This window comes from Simochromis diagramma, unplaced genomic scaffold (assembly GCF_900408965.1).
Source record: "Simochromis diagramma unplaced genomic scaffold, fSimDia1.1 OVJJ01000602.1, whole genome shotgun sequence".
In the NCBI taxonomy this organism is placed as follows: domain Eukaryota; kingdom Metazoa; phylum Chordata; class Actinopteri; order Cichliformes; family Cichlidae; genus Simochromis; species Simochromis diagramma.
In genome coordinates, this window is record NW_024387040.1 from 2,372,837 (window position 1) to 2,391,688 (window position 18,852).

Sequence of the window (18,852 nt, forward strand, 5' to 3'; positions counted from 1 at the left end):
GAGGCTGCAAAAAACGGGGGTGGGTGAAGAAAACTGTCATGTAGGGCAGCCTCACTGAAAAAGTGTATAGTTTTCATTCAGTTATAACATTTTTGTTGCTGACAAGAAGGGTAAATCCAAATGTCAAATATAGACTAATATAGAAAAGCTCTTGCGCTATTAAAATACAACAGAAAGGTATCATGGGCCCGGTAGTGGAGGGCAGGACGTAGCAGCGAATCAGAACAGGAGACACTGCAAAGCTCAGCCCGTCACCTCCCATCCGCCGAGCTGTCAGTTGCAGCGCACATGAACATCAACGCTGCGGGAGTGGACCAAACGTTGATATTCTTGTAATGTCGAAATATTTGCTCCTCAATGTTTTCATTTAAACCGGGCAAAGACATCACAGGATACACGCCCTGTCATCTCTGTGGACTAAGTACAAACGCGTAGGAAGAGGGCTGAGCCGCTCGCTAGTCGCCGAGCAGCTGGCTAATGGCAGTAGTTAGCTTGCAGGCTCGATAGCTGGTGAACGGAGTCCGCTTCTGCTTCTTGCCGTCATTTGGTTAGAGAAGGTCGGGGAGGCTCATATTAGCTGGTAATTCTAAGCGTCTAGCTACCCTTCAGCATCTCTAATGTGCTATTTTTTTATATTTAAAAAAACAAGCGCGTGTTCTGTGGGTCATTTGCCACGGGGGCTTAACAATTGTTCATCCTCCGTACGTTTACTGTTTTTACGAAATTTAGCTTTGATGTTTGCTAGCTAACAAGCTATTCTCGGCTATGCTAACGCTACCTCGGTGAGACTTTACATCGCAGGAGGTGCAGAGAGCTCCAGTCGAGAGTTAAGGAAGGAAGAGTAGTGACTTATGATGTGGGCTGGCGGAGAAGCGTATGACGGTTAAGTGAAGAAGAGCAAGCAGTATTAGGCTAAACGCTTCGTATTTCCTCACGTTAGTTTCTTTCGAGCTAGGGCCACAGCGACAGCCGAGCTCTGTGGGACTTTAGATGAAGAAAAGAATCGGGGCACCTTGGTTTGCTGGGATGGCTAAATGAATAGTACTGACACTGCTGAACCGTGAGCTGGTGGCCGCTGTGCCAGCTTCAAGGGAAGACACGCTGTCGGGATTATCGCACAGTCTGCAATAAACCAGCCAGTTTTCTTAAAGATGGCTTCGGCGAGCAGCATTGCCGCATCCATTGCGAGCAAAACCAAGACCAAGAAAAAACACTTCGTTGCCCAAAAAGTGAAGCTCTTCCGTGCCAGCGACCCTCTGCTCAGCGTGGTTATGTGGGGAGTCAACCACTCGGTGAGTCAGACCGTCCACTGTCACTGTGATGATCTACGGTTATGTCTCCCTCGATCTTTTGATGTTCCACATTAAGGCTCACTTGCTGTCAGATATCAGCTTTTGTGTTACTGCAGCTGAGTAAAAATACGAGGTGACAGCTGTCCAGCGGTTCACTGAACTGTCACCGTAAATACATGACTGGCTTCAATTAGCGCAATCCATTAGTAATGTTTGCTTTAGTGAGCTTTTTGTAGTTGCAATAGTAATGTCGTGGATCTTATTAGGCCGTGGTTTTGATGCATGCATGCGCGCGTGTGTTCGTGTGCGGTGAACTCGCTTTGGCTTCCTGTTGTGCACATGTAGGATAAGCTCCTAGGGCTCTGTGTCATGAGAGAGCAGATCTTCCCATGCAAGACAGCTTATCTCTGCTGTCTTTCTTTTCCTTTGCTGAATAATTGCTGCACTTGGCCACTTCTCAGATGTTGGAAAAAGCACACAACTTGGCAGACAGAGGACATGCAAATATTTCTGGCACCAAATCACAAGTATTATACCTGTAAGCAGTGTTTTGCAAAAAGATTTAGGCTACACATAGATGACAGCTCCTTTTTTGTTACAGTTGTAGTATATAGCTTATCCTTGATTTTTGCCCAGTTTTTAAAATCGTAATTATAGCAGAGTTATAACTGTAGGGCAGTCTTTTGGCACCAGACTGATTGAGGAGAACTGATTTCCAAGATATAGCCAAATGAGCTGAGCAGCAGCATTCATATATTTATTAAGCACACACGTTTATTTTTATGTTAGATATGGATTTTTTTTTTAACAATGATGGCAGTAACCTTTATTCTTTGATTGTAACTGATGCTCTAATTTCTCACGCTTTATTTTTCTCTGCCTGTTTTATATATATATATATATATATATATATATATATATATATATATATATATATATATATATATATATATATATATATATATATATATATAACAACAATAAGAATGTGCATGGTAGCAAATTAACTAAGAATGAATGGAGTGTCTTCTAATGACATTGCTTTTCCTTTTGACAAATGGGGGAAAAAAATGTTTACCTTTTTTTTTTTTTTTTAATGTAATAAATCACCTATTTGTTCTTAAATTATTTAGTTTAAAATGATGCACTTTGTTTTATTAATAGCCAGACACTTATTTTCACTAATGACTTTTTCAGCAGTGATCATAGTCTATTTTGTTTTTGTCCATATCTCTATGTCAGTTTGAGGCAGGTTGAGGAGTATTTGGTGGATATTTGACATACTTGCAGCACTGTGGGCAGATTGAGGGGAAAGTCTTTATGGGAATGTGTTACAATTTATTTTTTTACTCTGCAGCATTTGATTTTTTTGGAGTAGGGTTCATTGTGGCAGTTTAGTGTGGATTACAGAACCTCAGAATAGTCTGACATGCATGATGCCAAGGCAGCTAAAGATCTAAAGCTTTTATTCTTTATCTAAGCTGTAGTCTGTAGATGGATCACAGTCACCTGGCTTTGGTTAGTGTTAAGCCTGAAGGCTCAAAGTAAGAAACACGAGAGTTTTACCTCTGTGAAGCTATGCACTACAAATTAGTCAGTCTCTTGTTCAATGTCATTGAAGTGCCTACGAAAGATAAATGTATATAAATATATGCCATTTGTCCTCACTTTACTGGTTTTGCTTATCAGATATGATGTAAGCAGTTGTATCAGCTAGATGGCCACCAAGCTCTTAAAACCCTTCAATAAAAATTTATGGTTATATCATGGATTATTATTTTTTATTTATTTCTTTTTTTTGTCACATCAGTAAATTTAAGAGAAAATCATTTGTTGGTTTTTGTGTTTGTCCATGCATGTCAAAGCTAGGATTATATCATAATCATTTATCGGATTCAGGTGTCTACTTTTGTGCTGTGTCAACTGTCTGCTGAAACATTATGGGTCAGTGCCTTGTAACCATAAAAACCTAGAGTTTGAAGAATCATTGAATACATGTTCAAACTGTACTCAGATTGCTCAACAGTGCACTGGAGTCGTCAGCACATTCCCTTGTTATGCCTTAGGCTACTTCTCCTGCAGTTTTTCTCAGCAGGTACTCAGCTTGTCATACTATCAGCTATGTAAAAAATTACATTCCATGTCAGGTCACTAGATTGAGCCACTGAGTGTTTAGGTCATTAAGTATTGATATAAGTAGGGCCACCCCTTACCAAATTTGCCTTGTTGACAAGTAGTTAGCTACTCATGCACATTTATGATAGCCATTTATCCATTCATCTAAACATCCATCCATTTTAAACTGTTTATCCATGCATCATTCATTTTTTTATTAAATTAATTATAATTGTATGTATAGGGAGCATCTAAAACTGCTGTTAATTCCAGAACTGAGCGCTCTTATATTATATTTGAGATATTACATATCCTTGGTAACACTATGCATAATTACAGAGATACAGACCTCTAGTATAAGCTTTAAAAATCTAAATTTTACAACACCACACAGGAAGCCGCCAGTTAATGATACCATTAAAGCAACAGTCAGCAAGGACTCTGTTCCAATAGTAGAATGAGTGTTTAATTGGCTATTATTGGGCTTTTTGTGCATTTAACATGATAAGCCATGTTTGACGTTGATAAATGGTAGGTGAATGTTTGCCTGTGGGTTTTGCCGCTCTATTGGGGCTATCGTTTACTCTTGAAATAAACCCACTGTTTGGATTTCCTGCCTGACGCGTATAAAATTAATAAATGGAGGAACCAACTGTGTAAACAGTAATATCTATCTATAAGTGACTTTTGCCACTTCAGTGAGACTTTGAGTTTTGTTGTTTTGTTTTGTTTTTCCTGGCAACCAACCAGTGAACTAACACTCTTCTCATAAACTAATGTTGGGTTGGTTATTACGGGTCAGCCCGAGCTAAAGGTCACTCCCTGCAGCAAGGAGATTGCAAAAGTAACATGAACTAAAAAGGGAGTGAATAAAGGGTGAGGCTTGAGAATGCCACCAGACTGCAAAGACAGTAGGACATTGAAACACATTCATTCATACACATGTTCTGCAGTTGTAACCACCCTCTTTAACCACTGTGGGTTGTCATCTGAATAATCCAAATTGTCTTGGCTTAAAAACCAGATTTATTTGAATTACTGGTCCGTTCATTTCTCCAGTGCAGATTAGATGCCAGTAGTTCCAACCTTTATATTAGTCCAGTGAAGTGAGAATGGCATGCAGAATGAGACAAATAGAGTGCCAGCAATCATAGGAATAAATGAGATGTTTAAATGATCCCGTAAACTATGTGTATGTCATCAGAATTGTTGTTGTGTAATAGCTAACCAAAGATATGTATTTTGAAGTATTTAAAAGCTTCCTTAAAATAACCTGCTTAAGCAAGTAGCCCATTTTATTTTAATCCTAGTACTTTGAAATGTTGTCAGCATATATAGCATCTGTTTTTGGCTGCACTAAGATTACAAATTGGGATTGGGGTGCCTCAAGTCATAAAAATTGCAGTGTGGATTTTCGAAAAGAGTATTATTTGGTCCTTTTTCTTGCCTTCTGCCATTGTCAGGAAGATTTTTCTCACTATAAAACTTAATAAAAGAAGCTTACATGACAGCGGATTTAGACCATAGCTCTAAGTGTCTAGCTTGGGGGAATGAAACAGGACCTGTAATGCTTGTTTCCAATTCTAATTTTTAAATCTTTTGCTCTACTAGAGTAGCTATGAGTGATTCACATTAAAAAAAAAAAAAATCATTTGTTTAATCTTGTTGGTGCAGCCCATGTTCATCTACTCCCCAAGCAAGGCTCTCCCATAGAGGCCCCCATGCCTTTAAAACAGATTTATTCTGATTGGGTGCCCCTTGCACACAGCAGGTTTGCACAGCAGGTGTGTGGGACTGCTGTGCTCACAAGCAGACCTTTGTGCCCGCAAGACCATATTACACTTTATGTGACCTCAATAAAATACAAAAAATGTTTATTTTAACCGCTGACCATATTTAAAATAAGCATCCGAAACGGTAAACTTATATATGACAAAAAATAAGGAAAAGCGTAGAATTAGCACTTGGAGCTTGCAGGCAATGGCAAGTTAACTAACAGTCTGCATTCTTGCTGAAAGTAGTGGCTTTCAGAGGGAAGGAAAAGTGTGGTTCTTGGCTCTGTCTTATAGTAACGCTGTTATTATGCTTTAGCCTGAATGTAAATGAACCTAGAATAAGACAAACTAGCGACCCATTTTAGATTCTTAAAATTGCAACATCATAAAGCGTTTTCTCTGTATTAATGTTTTCACACTACAAAGAACACTTTACAGATTGCATCTCTAACCTGTGAATATTTAGTAGTGTTACCATGGTGAGCCAGTGACTTCATAGAACCCAGTCTGTTGCAGAACCTGTTGGCATGAATTTAGGTCCTAACTCACCTGATGTGCCAGATGGTTTGCAACTCTGAACCATCTGGGAAATTGTCCTTGGAGTCTTTTAAAAGGGCAGGCACTAAAAAAAAATTCTTGGCTGTAGATTAGATGGCCACTGGGCTACATCAACCAATCAGATCAATACACTACAATAGAGAGTGCTGAAGAGGAAAACCAAGCCTGGGGAAATTTGAAACCTTTGAAGCTAACTATTCTGTAAGGAAAATTTGTGCATAAAAGACGCTCATAGACATTCAGTTTCCCCCCCCCCAAAAAATTCTAGGCAGATGGCTGTGTGACCCATCTGTCTGTTGTCACACCTTAAACACTCCTGTAGCTGTGACCGTGATAGGCTTCCTGACGGGTCGCTGTTGCCGTCGTGATCTGTAGAATCTTTCCAGCTACCCAATGGTGAAGTCAAAAATAGTTGTTTCCTAGAAAGATGCATAAAAGTCCTGGCTACTGCAAGCTAATTTTAAAAATGTTTTCAGGTGCCAAACACCTTGCATCTCCAGTTTGATTCTGCAGTGAATCTGGCTCAGAGCTTCACCCTGGGAGTCTGTAAAAAGGGATAAAGTTTTGGTTTGTCTGTCAGGTCTATTTGTAAGTCCTTGTGTTGTATGAGGGCAGTGTTGGAAGAGAAGTGTGTCAGAATGTGTTCTGCTGTTGTTGTGTGAGTAGATTTGTCATTGGCTGGAATGCTGCATTGTGACTGTTTAGGCATCCTTTACATTAATGTAGCTTTGACTCCAGCATTTTCTGACATGCTGTTGCATATAATCTGCTCCAGTGCTTTTAAAACTAAAATAAATTTGATAGGTTGTGTGTTGATTTTTATTTTACCAGACAGGCTTATGTAGCAGGATCTAAATTTATCTTTGTAGGTAATCGTTTCAAGTTTAAATTTAAATAGTTTTGCTCCTTTTTAAAAAATCTGGCTCCCCCTGATCTAAATTTTAATTCATACTAGCGCTACTATTCATTCTTTTTCTTTCTGTTTCTTCACGAAACCCCTCCCCTTCCTGCAGATTTTTAACTAGTTTTGTGAGGGTCTCTTTATTTGCCATCCTGTCTATGTGGCTCAGTTTCATGCCCTGTCCCCCTCTCTCCTGCCTCATTGTCTCTGTGTCTGACTCAGAGTAGCTGTGTCTGCTTCTGTGTATTACATAAGAGTTTGATTCTATAAATATCTGTAGGAGTGACCCACAGCTAATACGTGTGATGATTATGGAGAAAAGCTGAAACCTCACATCCTGTCACCCTGAGGCAGTGACAGACAGAAGAACTTGTTGAAGCATGTGGTTTTTCTTGCACTGAGCATATAATTATTTTTTTCATTTCGTTATCGCATGCTTGTGTGCATGTGTGTTGCCTTCAATACTGTGTACTTGCTTGTGACCATGGTAACTGTAGAAACAAACTATAATTTAATAGGCGCATTTCCGTTTTGTATTTTGTTTTTTAAAAAGAGGTGGAGAGAGAAACACAATCTTAGCAGCCTCTTGGAGATCCTAATATTGAATAATAATGGTTTAAAACATAGGTGTCAAACTCTGGCCCGCGGGCCAAATTTGGTCCACAGCCTGATTACATTTGGCCCGCGAAGCCATACCAAATTACTATTAGAGCTGGCCTGCTGGTATTATACAGCTAATATATATATTGTTTAGTATTAAGCTTTGCTTGTTCCATATTCAGTTTTTCAGCAAAACGTGTTTGAGTCCATAAGAAAAGATTCATTCTTATATCTGGAGGAATAAATATATTTCAATAAATATATTTCAATAAATATTAACGTTAGCCCGCAACTTTGTTCCAGTTTTGAATTTTGGCCCACTGTGTATTTGAGTTTGACACCCCTGGTTTAAAACATACACAGGATGTGACGAAATCAATGGCAAAATTACATTACAAAATTACGTTACATCCTGCTCTTGTCTTTGTAGTAGGGGTGAAATGATTCTGCAGATCCATGGTTAGTTTGTATCTTCTTTGTTTTTATAGTTTTCATTCTTAATTATTTCCATTTCGTTTGAACCACAATAATCTATAAATATAACATCAACCACATCTCCACATAGCTCAGTTGCGGTGGTGATATTGGTAGTGAATCTTCAGTGTTTTACTTTGCATTTCTAAGCATTGGCCCTTTATGGCTGATGGGGTGTTGTCGTCACCCTGGCAGGCAGGCGGGTGGGTGACATGGACACCCAAGTTTGTGAATGTGATAACTTGAGAACAAAGCAACATAGGAGTTTCAAATTGATAACATACGTGTATCTACTAAAAATCTTGGACGAGTTCGTAGCTCAGTGACCTCAGCCTCAAGGTCAGGGGTCAGAGGCCAAGATTTCTTAAAATTTTGTGAATGCGATAAGTCGAGAACAAGGCAACATTGGATTTTGAAATCCATACCATAGGTGGATCTATTAGGAAGCTAAGGGATACCCCTGGCTACTGCCAGTATTTTTTCTTTTCCCCAGTACATATTGAGTTACCTCGTAGTAAGGTAACTTTTTGTATTTCCTGTAAACCATAGAAAGAAGGCTAACCTGGATTATGATGCAGTATTATGTACTATGTCGTAGACCACCACTGCTTGGGACTATGGTGAAAGTTGGTGTACCAACAGTTGTTATTGTTCAGGCTCAGATCTTTTTCGGCATCATTGCATTTAGAAGAACATGTTATCTTACATTGGGATCATACTTACGTTGACATGTTTTCAAAACCACACCCATTGTGCAAAAATTTAAATCAACAGATAAATAACCGTGGTTCTAAAGAAGTTAAAAATGCAAGATACCGAGTAACATATTAGCTTTGTGAACACTATAGGTAAATCTTTTCAACAGTTTGCAAAACAATAATAATCAAATTTTAGGATATGACCACAGCAAATGAATGAAGTAAACCGCAACTCACTTCAGACTCGTTAAATTTCATCCCAACTAAACACCTGGAAAGTTTAATGACAGTCACGACATTATTGCAAAATACCATTTTTATGATATACAGTCATGTCAAAAAACTGTTTTCACATGACTCTGTGCAGTCCTATTAAATGGAGTACCCTCCATGATTTAATAGCTTGTAGAATCACCTTTTAGCAGCAATAACTTGAAGCAATCATCTTTTTTTGGTATCTTTTTTTGTATTTTTGTAAATCAGTCTCTCACATTATTGTGGAGGGATTTTGGCTGACTCTTCATTACAATTTTTCTTCAGTTCAGTTAGGTTTGCATGCATTCATTCATGCACAGCTCTCTTTATGGACTGCTGCAGCATTGTAATTGAGTTGAGTTCTGGACTTCAGGCCTTTCCAGCACCTTGAGTGTTTTTTGGGGTTTTTTTGTGTGTTTTTTTTTTTTTGTTTGTTTGTTTTTGTTTTGTTTTTTTAGCAACTGTTGTAGATTTGCTGCTGCGGAATCACTCTCTTGTTGCATGACCCAATTTAAAGATTTAATTTACAGAGGAATTCATGGTCAAATTACCTTGCAAGGTGTCCAGGTCCTGTGGCCACACAGTGAACCCAAATCATCACCCCTTCGACCACAGTTGGTATGAGGTGTTTGTGCTGATATGGTATTTGTTTTTCACCAAAATAGCTCTATTTGCACTATGTGCAGCCAGACACCTCCAATGGAGTGTCACTTGCTTGTGGAGTGTCACAAGCAAGTGTCACCAATCTCTGTAGATTTGGTGACACTTGCTTGTGATCAATCAAGAGAATTTGATAAGCTGTACCTAAAGGTGTGCATAGTTTTTCACTGGATTGCACAATGTCCTGTGGAAACTATTTTTTTTCATACGGCCATAAGCTAAAGTACTCCAAATTGCCTTTGTGGCAGTTCCTGTTGCAGTGTATCGCCCGCACCACATTTTGCTGTGATGATTAACACATAGATGGGTAGATTGGTGTTGGTTTCACAAGGATAAACCAACACCAGCAAAACTTTTGCAACTGGTAAAGATAGCAAAAACAGGCTTTTAGTAATAGCTGCCAAAGTTGATTAAAACCAGTTATGACTATGTCCATGGGAGGACATAGCTGTCACTGTGTTTGTTGCTGTAGGCTGTGCTTCATTTATTCTGAGTCTGGTTGTGACACATTTGTTTAATAGGTGTAAACACATGCAGCAGCGCTGGTTAAGCTGTCTAAATGTTGCACTGAAGCTGCTGTACTTCTGCACTCCTGTGATGTATTGATAGCAAATCTGTCATAGAAGTACTGCTGATTCAAATAGTTGTACAGCAACCGTATGGTCCAAAACAAGAGGGGAATCTAATCTATAGTTAATAATCTTCTTTTACATTAAGAAAAGAGAAGACAGAAAGGTGTAAGTACAATAGAAGTTGCTTTATAAGTAGCAGTCCAGCCCATTTACAATGTTAACCTAAGACTGTGAATTACTTTCATTTACTTGTCTCCTTAGAGATGTTTAAGATTATTTTATGTGTGCCCACCAATAGCCTATTTAACAGTTACAGCTAATGTTTGAAAAAATAAAAATCTTAAAAGACATTGACAAAAATTCTCCTGAAGCTAAGATCCTGCAGGTCGCAAGGCTAACAGTTAACTGGCAGAAACCCTAAATAACCTTTCTAGCCGTCACTAGAACAATGGACAATTTTCCCCAACTACAGCGTAGTGAAACATGTTTTTCTTAAAAGCGAGACCAGACCTATTATATGCAACTATCAAATAATGGTATGTGAAAATGTTTCCTGTTTCTCTTTCTAAAAATGTTATGTTTGACCTTTACTAACAAAGGTTCAAGAGGAACTCATCAGAATGATTACATTACCAAGTTAACTTTTTCCACTGATAACACATTCTGCTTATAGTTTGCAAATCAGTACTGGTGTTATCAGAAAAGATAAGTATGATCATGATTGGTCGCATCTTTCCTGTTCATTGTCAAATGTGTCCCTGAGGGCTACCCATCTTGATTGCGGGTCTGATTAGTTTTGCTTCTTTTATATAAAAGTCTGGGAGCAGTTTTCTTTTCAGCTCTGTTTCATTCGCTCTTTCAACTATTAGTGAGTCATCTGTGCAGAAAGATGAGGCTATGCCGAGCTGCTGACAAAGCATGCTATCTTCACCAACTTCCTGTCCAATGGAGCAACAGCTCACTTACTTCACTCTGGGCCGGAAAACCAGTCTTCATCACCATGGAGACAAAAAGGAAGTGGTGGTGTGAAATTGTCTGCAAGTTTGATAGATGGAGGAAAATAAGCACATGAACTGGATGGTCATATGAGAGCCTGAAACATGAAATAGCTCTACTTAACATTATATGGTGTGGGCTAGGCGCAACTATAGTCAACTATAGTGAAGTTTATATACAACATTTTCACAAAGGCACCTGCGCAGATGTTTAGCATCAAGGTAGAAGCCTATTAAAAAAAAAAAAAATCTTCATTTGTAAAAAATAGGGCAACATTGTCATCCTGGGTAGGCACTTTCTCATGTTTCCTTTTGCTGTTTTTATGGTTGTGAAATTTAAAGGTAGCAATAAGGACATTTGCTGAAACAGTAAATCTACACAAATGGTCAGATGAGGGTAGTTTGGGGAAAAATGAACCTCGAGGGACCCATCGTCTCTTTTATCTAACAGATATTTTCATCTCAATTGTCATTGCTGAACACTAGTGTCCTCACAGACACGTGTGTGTGTGTGTGTGTGTGTCTGTGTGGTGTGATGAGGCATTGTCTCTGCTCTTGTGTGAAATGCAGCTTTGTTGATTAGGTGACATCTCCCTTGTGTACCCAGGATGCATCTGTTGTATTACGTCACTGTGACGACAGTGCCTGTCACAACAGGGTGCTGAACCATACTTGGATATGACATCTGTGAACTTGGGTCCAGGTTCAAGTGGCAGAACAGGCTCAGATTATATACTTGACCAAAATAAATTAATATCACGAGCCTGTGGGGAATTCGCCCTATATCTTGGCTATGCTGGGAATTTGTTAGTCATTAGTTACAGATTTTTCTTAAATTATTAATGCTGAATGTCTACATTTTAATATAGCAGTTTCGTCATATATAATAATTTGAGAGTGGACAAGATCATAGACGTATTCTTCCACGCTCAGCCTGTTAATACATGTCTTCACCTGACTGTGACTGGTATTATGAACTTTCTGTTGCATACTGTCTCCAACATTTCTGCAACTTTACAAGGCTGCAGATGATCTGCAATGGTAAAAACATTGGATACCTCGTTTAAGTGAGATGCTGAAGTCGTGATATGACACCTCATTATGAATCTCAGCACAATCCTAGCTGTAAGCAATGTAGAAAACTTAAATCACATTTGAGACTTGGCTGCAGAGGAACATGCACATGTCTTGTTATTAATCAGTCAAAATGAAATATTTTAGGCTACTCCCTGCACCGTCATCACGAGTGTGCTTGGTGGAATGATTGGAGGGTTATTAATAGATTCAAGCAACCTGCTAGGAAGCCTGCCGGCAGCCAACAACAAATGCGCAAACACACACACAAATACACACATCGTATGTGTATCAAGCTGTGCCTGATTCATAACAAATGTCAGGTCTGTGCAGTGCAGCAATGTGAAGCATGGCCAGCTCCAAGGGAAGCTCCTGCAAATGTACCATAGGTGATCACAGCTCTCCTGTTCACTGTATAAGGTTCATTGAAGCATCACTCTTGAAATTCAAGGTAAATGTCACTGGGGGTTTTGAAAGGATGAGTGCTCAATTTTTAGCTAGTAATGAGGACACCCCAGTTTCTTTTAAAATTGCATTTCAGAGACTAGAGAAATGGCATTGCACACTGAAAAGAAAATGTCATTATGCTCTGAACTGTAAACATGTTCTATCAAGAAGATTAGAAAATAGCAGGGCTTTACAGACTGCAGGATCTTGAAGAAGCATATTAAGATTAACTTTTCTGCAACACATTCTCTTACTCCTACAAATCCACATGTTGTCTAGACTCTATTTATGTCTTGTATTAGACATTATATAGACATTACAGGCTGCGTGTCACTCTTTTTAAAGCCCCCATTTTGTCATTGTCTGTACATTTAAAAACAATGACAAACATTTGCATTTTCTGGAGCATTTCCTTTTGATTATCTTCACTGCCTGTCCTTCAGATTTGTAGATCAGCGGCCCCCAACCACCGGGCCTCGGACCAGTACCGGTCCGTGAGTCGTTTGGTACCGGGCCGCGAGAGTTGAGGCTCAGGTGTGAAATGTATGGTTTTCAGGGTTATTTTGTTATCGTTTTTATCTTTAACTCGGTCTTCCTGGGTCTTTTCACGTGTGTTATGAATAAATCTTCTTTTTTTCGGTACCGGTACTAGTTTTATTTTGTTGTATTTTTCCGCGACACCTTAAAGGCCGGTCCGTGAAAATATTGTCGGGCATAAACCGGTCCGTGGCGCAAAAAAGGTTGGGGACCGCTGTTGTAGATGACATGATCCTAGAAATGTAATCTATTAAAATGTTTACATTGCCAGTTATTCAGTGCTGAAGATTATCATTAATTGATGGCCCTGGACACATTGGTTAATGCTCTTTTAAATAATAAAGCACAATAACTTGTATATCTGCTTTAGTGTGGGTTACAAATTCATCCATCAATGTTTTGTTTTCAGGACCCCAAATTTCAGATATCTCAGTTATGTAGGATTGATAACTGTAATATTAGAACAGCCAAACCGAGCACAATCCATGTTCTATCTTAACTTTATTTCCACATTGTGTAGAAAGATAAAATGAATGAATCCTTTAAGTGTTAATTTCCTCGGTCACTACATCATATTTTGTCTAGGATTTCTGGGACCTCTTATACACCACATGCTTCACAGACATGCTTTAAGCTGCTTCGTTTTCCTAGATGCATGACTGATTGATCCTGTTTTTGTGTTTTTCTTTGCACAGATAAACGAGTTAAGCCATGTCCAGATTCCCATCATGCTCATGCCAGATGACTTCAAGGCCTATTCTAAGATTAAAGTGGACAACCACCTGTTCAACAAGTAAGTCCTTTTTTTAAATTCAAAAGTTATTGTGTGTCACCAAAATAAATGTGTATTTTAAATTAAGCATAAAGGAGTAACAAAACACGCTAAATAGCATTCATGAACTCTTCGTTATGTTTTTCTGATTTTTGTGTACACACAGGGAGAACATGCCTAGCCATTTCAAGTTCAAAGAGTACTGCCCTCTGGTGTTTCGAAACCTCAGGGAGAGGTTTGGCATCGATGATCAGGACTTTTTGGTAAAAAAAGACTTCTACCATTTGTAGTATAAGATTGGTTTAAATTTGAATATTGGGTTGTCACTTACTAAAGATAACCATGTTTTTTTAGTACATGTTTCACAGTCTAATAACTTTAACAATCTAAGCACACTTAAACACGTAACTACTCCAAAACAAATGCAGTCATCTTTTCCCTCTTTTGTTTGAGCCCACTCTGTCTTCAGTTTTTGCTCTTTCCCAGTAAATCCCTGTTTCCCGGTGCAGTATGTGAGTTGGCTGTATTTGGATGTCATTGTCTCCCAGCTCAGTGCAGCTGTCCCTCTTACATGTTTTCATTAGGGCTCAGCTGGCTGCAGTCGGTGGGCAGTAGGAGTTGAAAGTCACCAGTCCAAAATGCCACATTGTCACTATTAAACTGATTTTCTGTATTAGACACTTGTTGAAGATAGAAGGTTTAAAGGTTTGTTTGTTATTTTTCATGGTGCTTAATGTCAGACGTATTAGTTTATGTTTTGGGAAGGTCATTAGAGTGCAACAGTAACCATTATGTTAAATAAATTATGAGAAAAATTGGTAACCACTCCAAAAAAATTGATAAATTTAAGCATTTCGTTAGCGTGTTGAGCTTGTTACTCAAATGATTTCAATATTGCACTAAGACTTGGTCATTTCTTACTTTTCATACTTTTTAGCAGTCTCAAAAAGCAAATCTTCAGTAAGCTTCTAAACATAAGAAGAAATTATATTGTTGTTTCTGCCACATAACTCCAAAGTTTGTTGTCCTTCTGCAACATAAGCAACATAAGCTAACAGTTTAAGAGAGGGGGTGAGGAATTCTTAGAGAATGAGGGATTGAGCCACAGGGTATTGGATCATCTTACTTGTGAGCTCCAACGTCTGGGCAGCAGCTGTTTGCGTCTGTGTGTAGCTTTGGCAGCGCAGCAGCCGTAGGGGTCAAACCCTCATATGTTTAGACTAGAGTGTGGGAGGTGGTGAAACAATAAGAATGCAGATCTACTTGCTGTATTTCTGAGCTCCCTCACAACTGTGCACTACCTCAGAAATGTAATTTCCCTATCAGCTATTCAATAATGAGAGGTCAATATGAGTTCTGACTCTTTTTCAAAACGGGTTTTATAGGGAAGTTAGGATTGTCAAAGAGCAAAGATGACAAGCTGCTGTCATTTCATTGTGCACATCCTTATCCTTGTTTCATCTTTGTTTGTGCTCTGTGTTTGCAGAACTCTCTGACACGCAGTGCTCCCTTAAACAGTGAGGCCCAGGGACGCAGCGGGGCCCGCTTCCATACCTCTTACGACAAACGGTACGTCATCAAGACCATCAGCAGCGAGGATGTGGCCGAGATGCACAACATTCTAAAGAAATACCATCAGGTGAAGAGGGCTTTTTTAACTATAATGTATCACTTACTGTTTATTCTTCCATAGGAAGAAATAGATTATGCTAGCCTATGGCTGATGGCTGATGAAAATAACATCACAAGGAAAAGGGACAAGCTGTTGTCTTTAATAATGCAACTTCTTATTGATCTTGCAGTTTAAGTAGTGATAAAAAAAAAACTATGGGTTCCATAGTCATGCCATGTCCTCTGATAGCTGTTGTAATAGGAGCCCCTTACTCCCTTTACTCTGTTTATCATCTCTCAGGAAAAAGCCAAGTTGTGCTTTGCTTTAAAAAATCTCTCTTTCTTTATTCCATAAACTCTCCCTGTTAGTACAGGCATTAAGTATCCATTGTGACTGAAAAAAGGGTCATATATTTGTCTTCTTCACACTCTTTCTGTAGTTTATTGTTGAGTGCCATGGCAACACGCTGCTTCCTCAGTTTCTGGGGATGTACCGGCTCACAGTGGATGGGGATGAGACTTACATGATTGTTACTCGCAATGTCTTCTCTCACCGCCTTTCTGTCTACAAGAAATATGATCTCAAGGTAAGAGGGAAGGAAAGAAGAACACACGAAAAAGAAATGAAGGAGGAGAGGTGATCAGATACAGCATGAATGTGAAAAGAAATTAAATCCGTGTGTCTTTGTTTTTTGTTCGTTTTTTCTAAGGGGTCCACTGTGGCAAGAGAGGCGAGCGACAAGGAGAAGGTATAGTCACCTGCTGAGAGCTAAGGTCCACTGTTATACATAATCACGAATACTAAATATCTGGATAGGACTCTTAGCCATACCTGTCTGCTTTGAGCAGTAAATGATATCAATTAAAATTTTAGCTAGAATTCTTAATAAAAGTAAAAGCTTTAGATATCAAAGCAAACTAAACAAGTCCATCGGACTTCCACTTAAATTTGCAAAGTGTTGCTTAATGAAGTTTCTGAGGGGATTTGTGAGTCGGTGTCGTCTTAAACAGCTGTGCTGCGTACCCTGCCGGTGTCTTCGTTCTGGTACTACTGAACAGTCCTGGCAGTCTGAGGAATAGTTTAAATATAATATATTAAACGTGAATATTTTGTTTAAATAACATGTCATAAGAAAGCCATGTGGACGATTAGAGAATGAGAAAGAAAACAACCTGTTTCCAGTGTTTTCGAACAGTTCCAGGCTCACTGTCATCACCCAAATGGTTTAACTAACAGGACTCTGGTGTCTGCTTTTGTTTCCCTTTGGGTGGGGATGACAGTAGCAAATATCCATCTCCTTCAGGTAGCACCTACTTTGTCACTCCATTCCCTTTCTAGCCACTGCATGGTATTTTTGTTCCTTTTAATTTGCTTCATTCCCTCTAACCTGGCTTCTGCTGATCCATTAGTTCCCCTGCTTGCTGTCTGTGTGTGAAAGACTGATGGTTGTGTGCATCTGCGCGTGTGACTCTATGTCTGGCTGTTTGTTGTTGTAGTGTTTTTATTTGGACAGATGTTGTCTCATGATTGAGTATGTTGTGTTTTTTATGTATTTGTCTGGTTGGTTGGTGTGTGTGTGGGTGGGTGGGTGTGTGTGTGTGTGTGTGTGTGTAAACAGTGCATATGAGCAGGACATTTTGTGCGATGGAAGTTTTGCTGTTTGATGTGAGAAACAGCCTATTTTTGAGCTTTTGGCTGCTTGAACAGAGTCACCTGTTGAAAATGAGTTGTCACAGAATTTGCAGAAATCTGACTGATTTTGTCTTTTGTGTTAAATGTGTATTAGCTAACAACAGTTCAAATGGTTACCTTGCCTGATAAGAAGAGTTTTATTTAGCTGTTTTTTGTTTTGTTTTTTTCCTTAAGGTTGAAGGTTTGATCTAGAACAATGATACTTACAGACATCGTCTTTGATTACTTTGCAGTGCAGTGTATCAGCTTAGCAAGATGGAAAACTCACTGCTCTTTTCATTATCTGCATACACATTTATTTCTGCAAAGTTTAGTCTTTGCCTGTAAAAGGTATTTACATAGGCTGCCCCAGTTTTGAACCACAGCAGCTTGAAGCGAGTTATATGGGGGGGCTTAATTGTGGAACACCATGCAGTGAGACATGGAAGACTTCAGGGAATCCCTGAACTAAATATAGGCCCCTGTACATGGGGGAACAAGCAAAATATTATTATGGTTAAAACAGATGAGTGGAAAAACAAAGCAGCTGAGGATTTAACACACACGTGAGCCTACTATGTGACCCCTTTTCGTCTGCAGCGCAGCTGTGTGAAGCACCATTTGCTGTCTAGCAATAGAGATTAAGAAGCAACAGGATACATTTTGGCAAGCTCGCATGTATTAAGTCAGATGTTATATTTTCTGAGACAAACTGTCACTCTTAACTTAAACTACAACAATTTCAAAGAAGTTGGGCCACTGTTTAAAATGTAAAATAAAAATGAATGCAAATCTCATGAACTCATATTTTATTCATAATAGAACATAGAAAACATAAACGTTTAAACTGAGAAAATGTATTTGTAATTTAATGGCAGCAGCACATCTCAGAAAAGTTTGGGCAGGTTTGGACTTGGGGCAGGAATGTTGTCCCATTCTTGTCTGATATAGGATTCCAGCTGTTCAACAGTCCTGAGTCATCTTTGTCATGTTTTTTGTTTCATTGACCAGATGTTTGCAGCTGGTGTAATGTCTGCATTACAGGCAGGCCAGTTCAGCACCTGGACTCTTCTATTATGAAGCCATGCCGTTGTAATAGCTGCAAGTATGCGTTTTAGCATTTTCTTGCTGAAATATACAAATATGCCCAAAAAAGATGTGAATGGAAGCACGTGTTGCTCTAAAGCCTAAGTATGCCTTTCAGCATTTATGGTGCCTTTCCAGATGTGCAAGCTGCCAATTCCACAGGCATTAATGCACCCCCATACCATCAGATGCAGGCATTTAAACAGATGCTGACAACAAGCTGGATGGTTCTTCTATTTAATCTAGAGGACGAAGCGTTTTCCAAAAGCAATTTCAAACTTTGATTTGCCTGACCACAGAACAGTCTTCTACTTTACTTCTCTGGGCACTTTGGCCCAGAGAAGACAGTAGTGCTCCTGGATCATGTTCACGTATGGCTTCTTTGCAGGGTAGAGAGCTTTAACCCGTATTTGTGGATGGGACAGCGAACTGTGTTCGCAGACTGTGATTTCTGGAAATGTTCCTGAGCCCATGCAGTAATTTCCATGACAGAATCATGGATGTTTTTAATACTGTGTCATCTGATGGCCTGAAGGTAACGGGCATCCAGTATTGATCTTTGTTCCTTCCACACAGAGATTTCTCAGAATCAGTCTCTGAAACTTTTGATGGTAGTCTTTGAAATTTAAAGTTGAAGAACATTATTCTGAAATTGTTTCCTACAATTTGTAGATCGAGTTTCTTGCGGATTGTGAACCTCTACCCATCTTTACTTCTGAAAAACTCTGTCGCTCTAAGATGCTCTTTTTACACCCAGT

The 18,852-nt window shown here is 39.1% G+C and overlaps 1 protein-coding gene across 4 annotated transcripts in view; it reads left to right on the forward strand.

Annotated features, from left to right (window-relative positions):
* pip4k2aa (phosphatidylinositol-5-phosphate 4-kinase, type II, alpha a) overlaps positions 1-18,852 on the forward strand; it is a 30,166-nt gene that overhangs the window by 1,024 nt on the left and 10,290 nt on the right. For 3 of the 4 annotated variants that reach the window (XM_040043768.1, XM_040043769.1, XM_040043771.1), the window contains 6 exons: positions 271-1,292; positions 13,649-13,746; positions 13,892-13,988; positions 15,212-15,364; positions 15,777-15,923; positions 16,047-16,085. In XM_040043768.1, the coding sequence (XP_039899702.1) occupies positions 1,152-1,292; positions 13,649-13,746; positions 13,892-13,988; positions 15,212-15,364; positions 15,777-15,923; positions 16,047-16,085 (675 nt within the window). In that variant the 5' untranslated portion in view covers positions 271-1,151. Of the gene's footprint in view, positions 1-270; positions 1,293-13,648; positions 13,747-13,891; positions 13,989-15,211; positions 15,365-15,776; positions 15,924-16,046; positions 16,086-18,852 lie in introns of those variants that run through there. The other variant, XM_040043770.1, reaches the window with a different exon arrangement.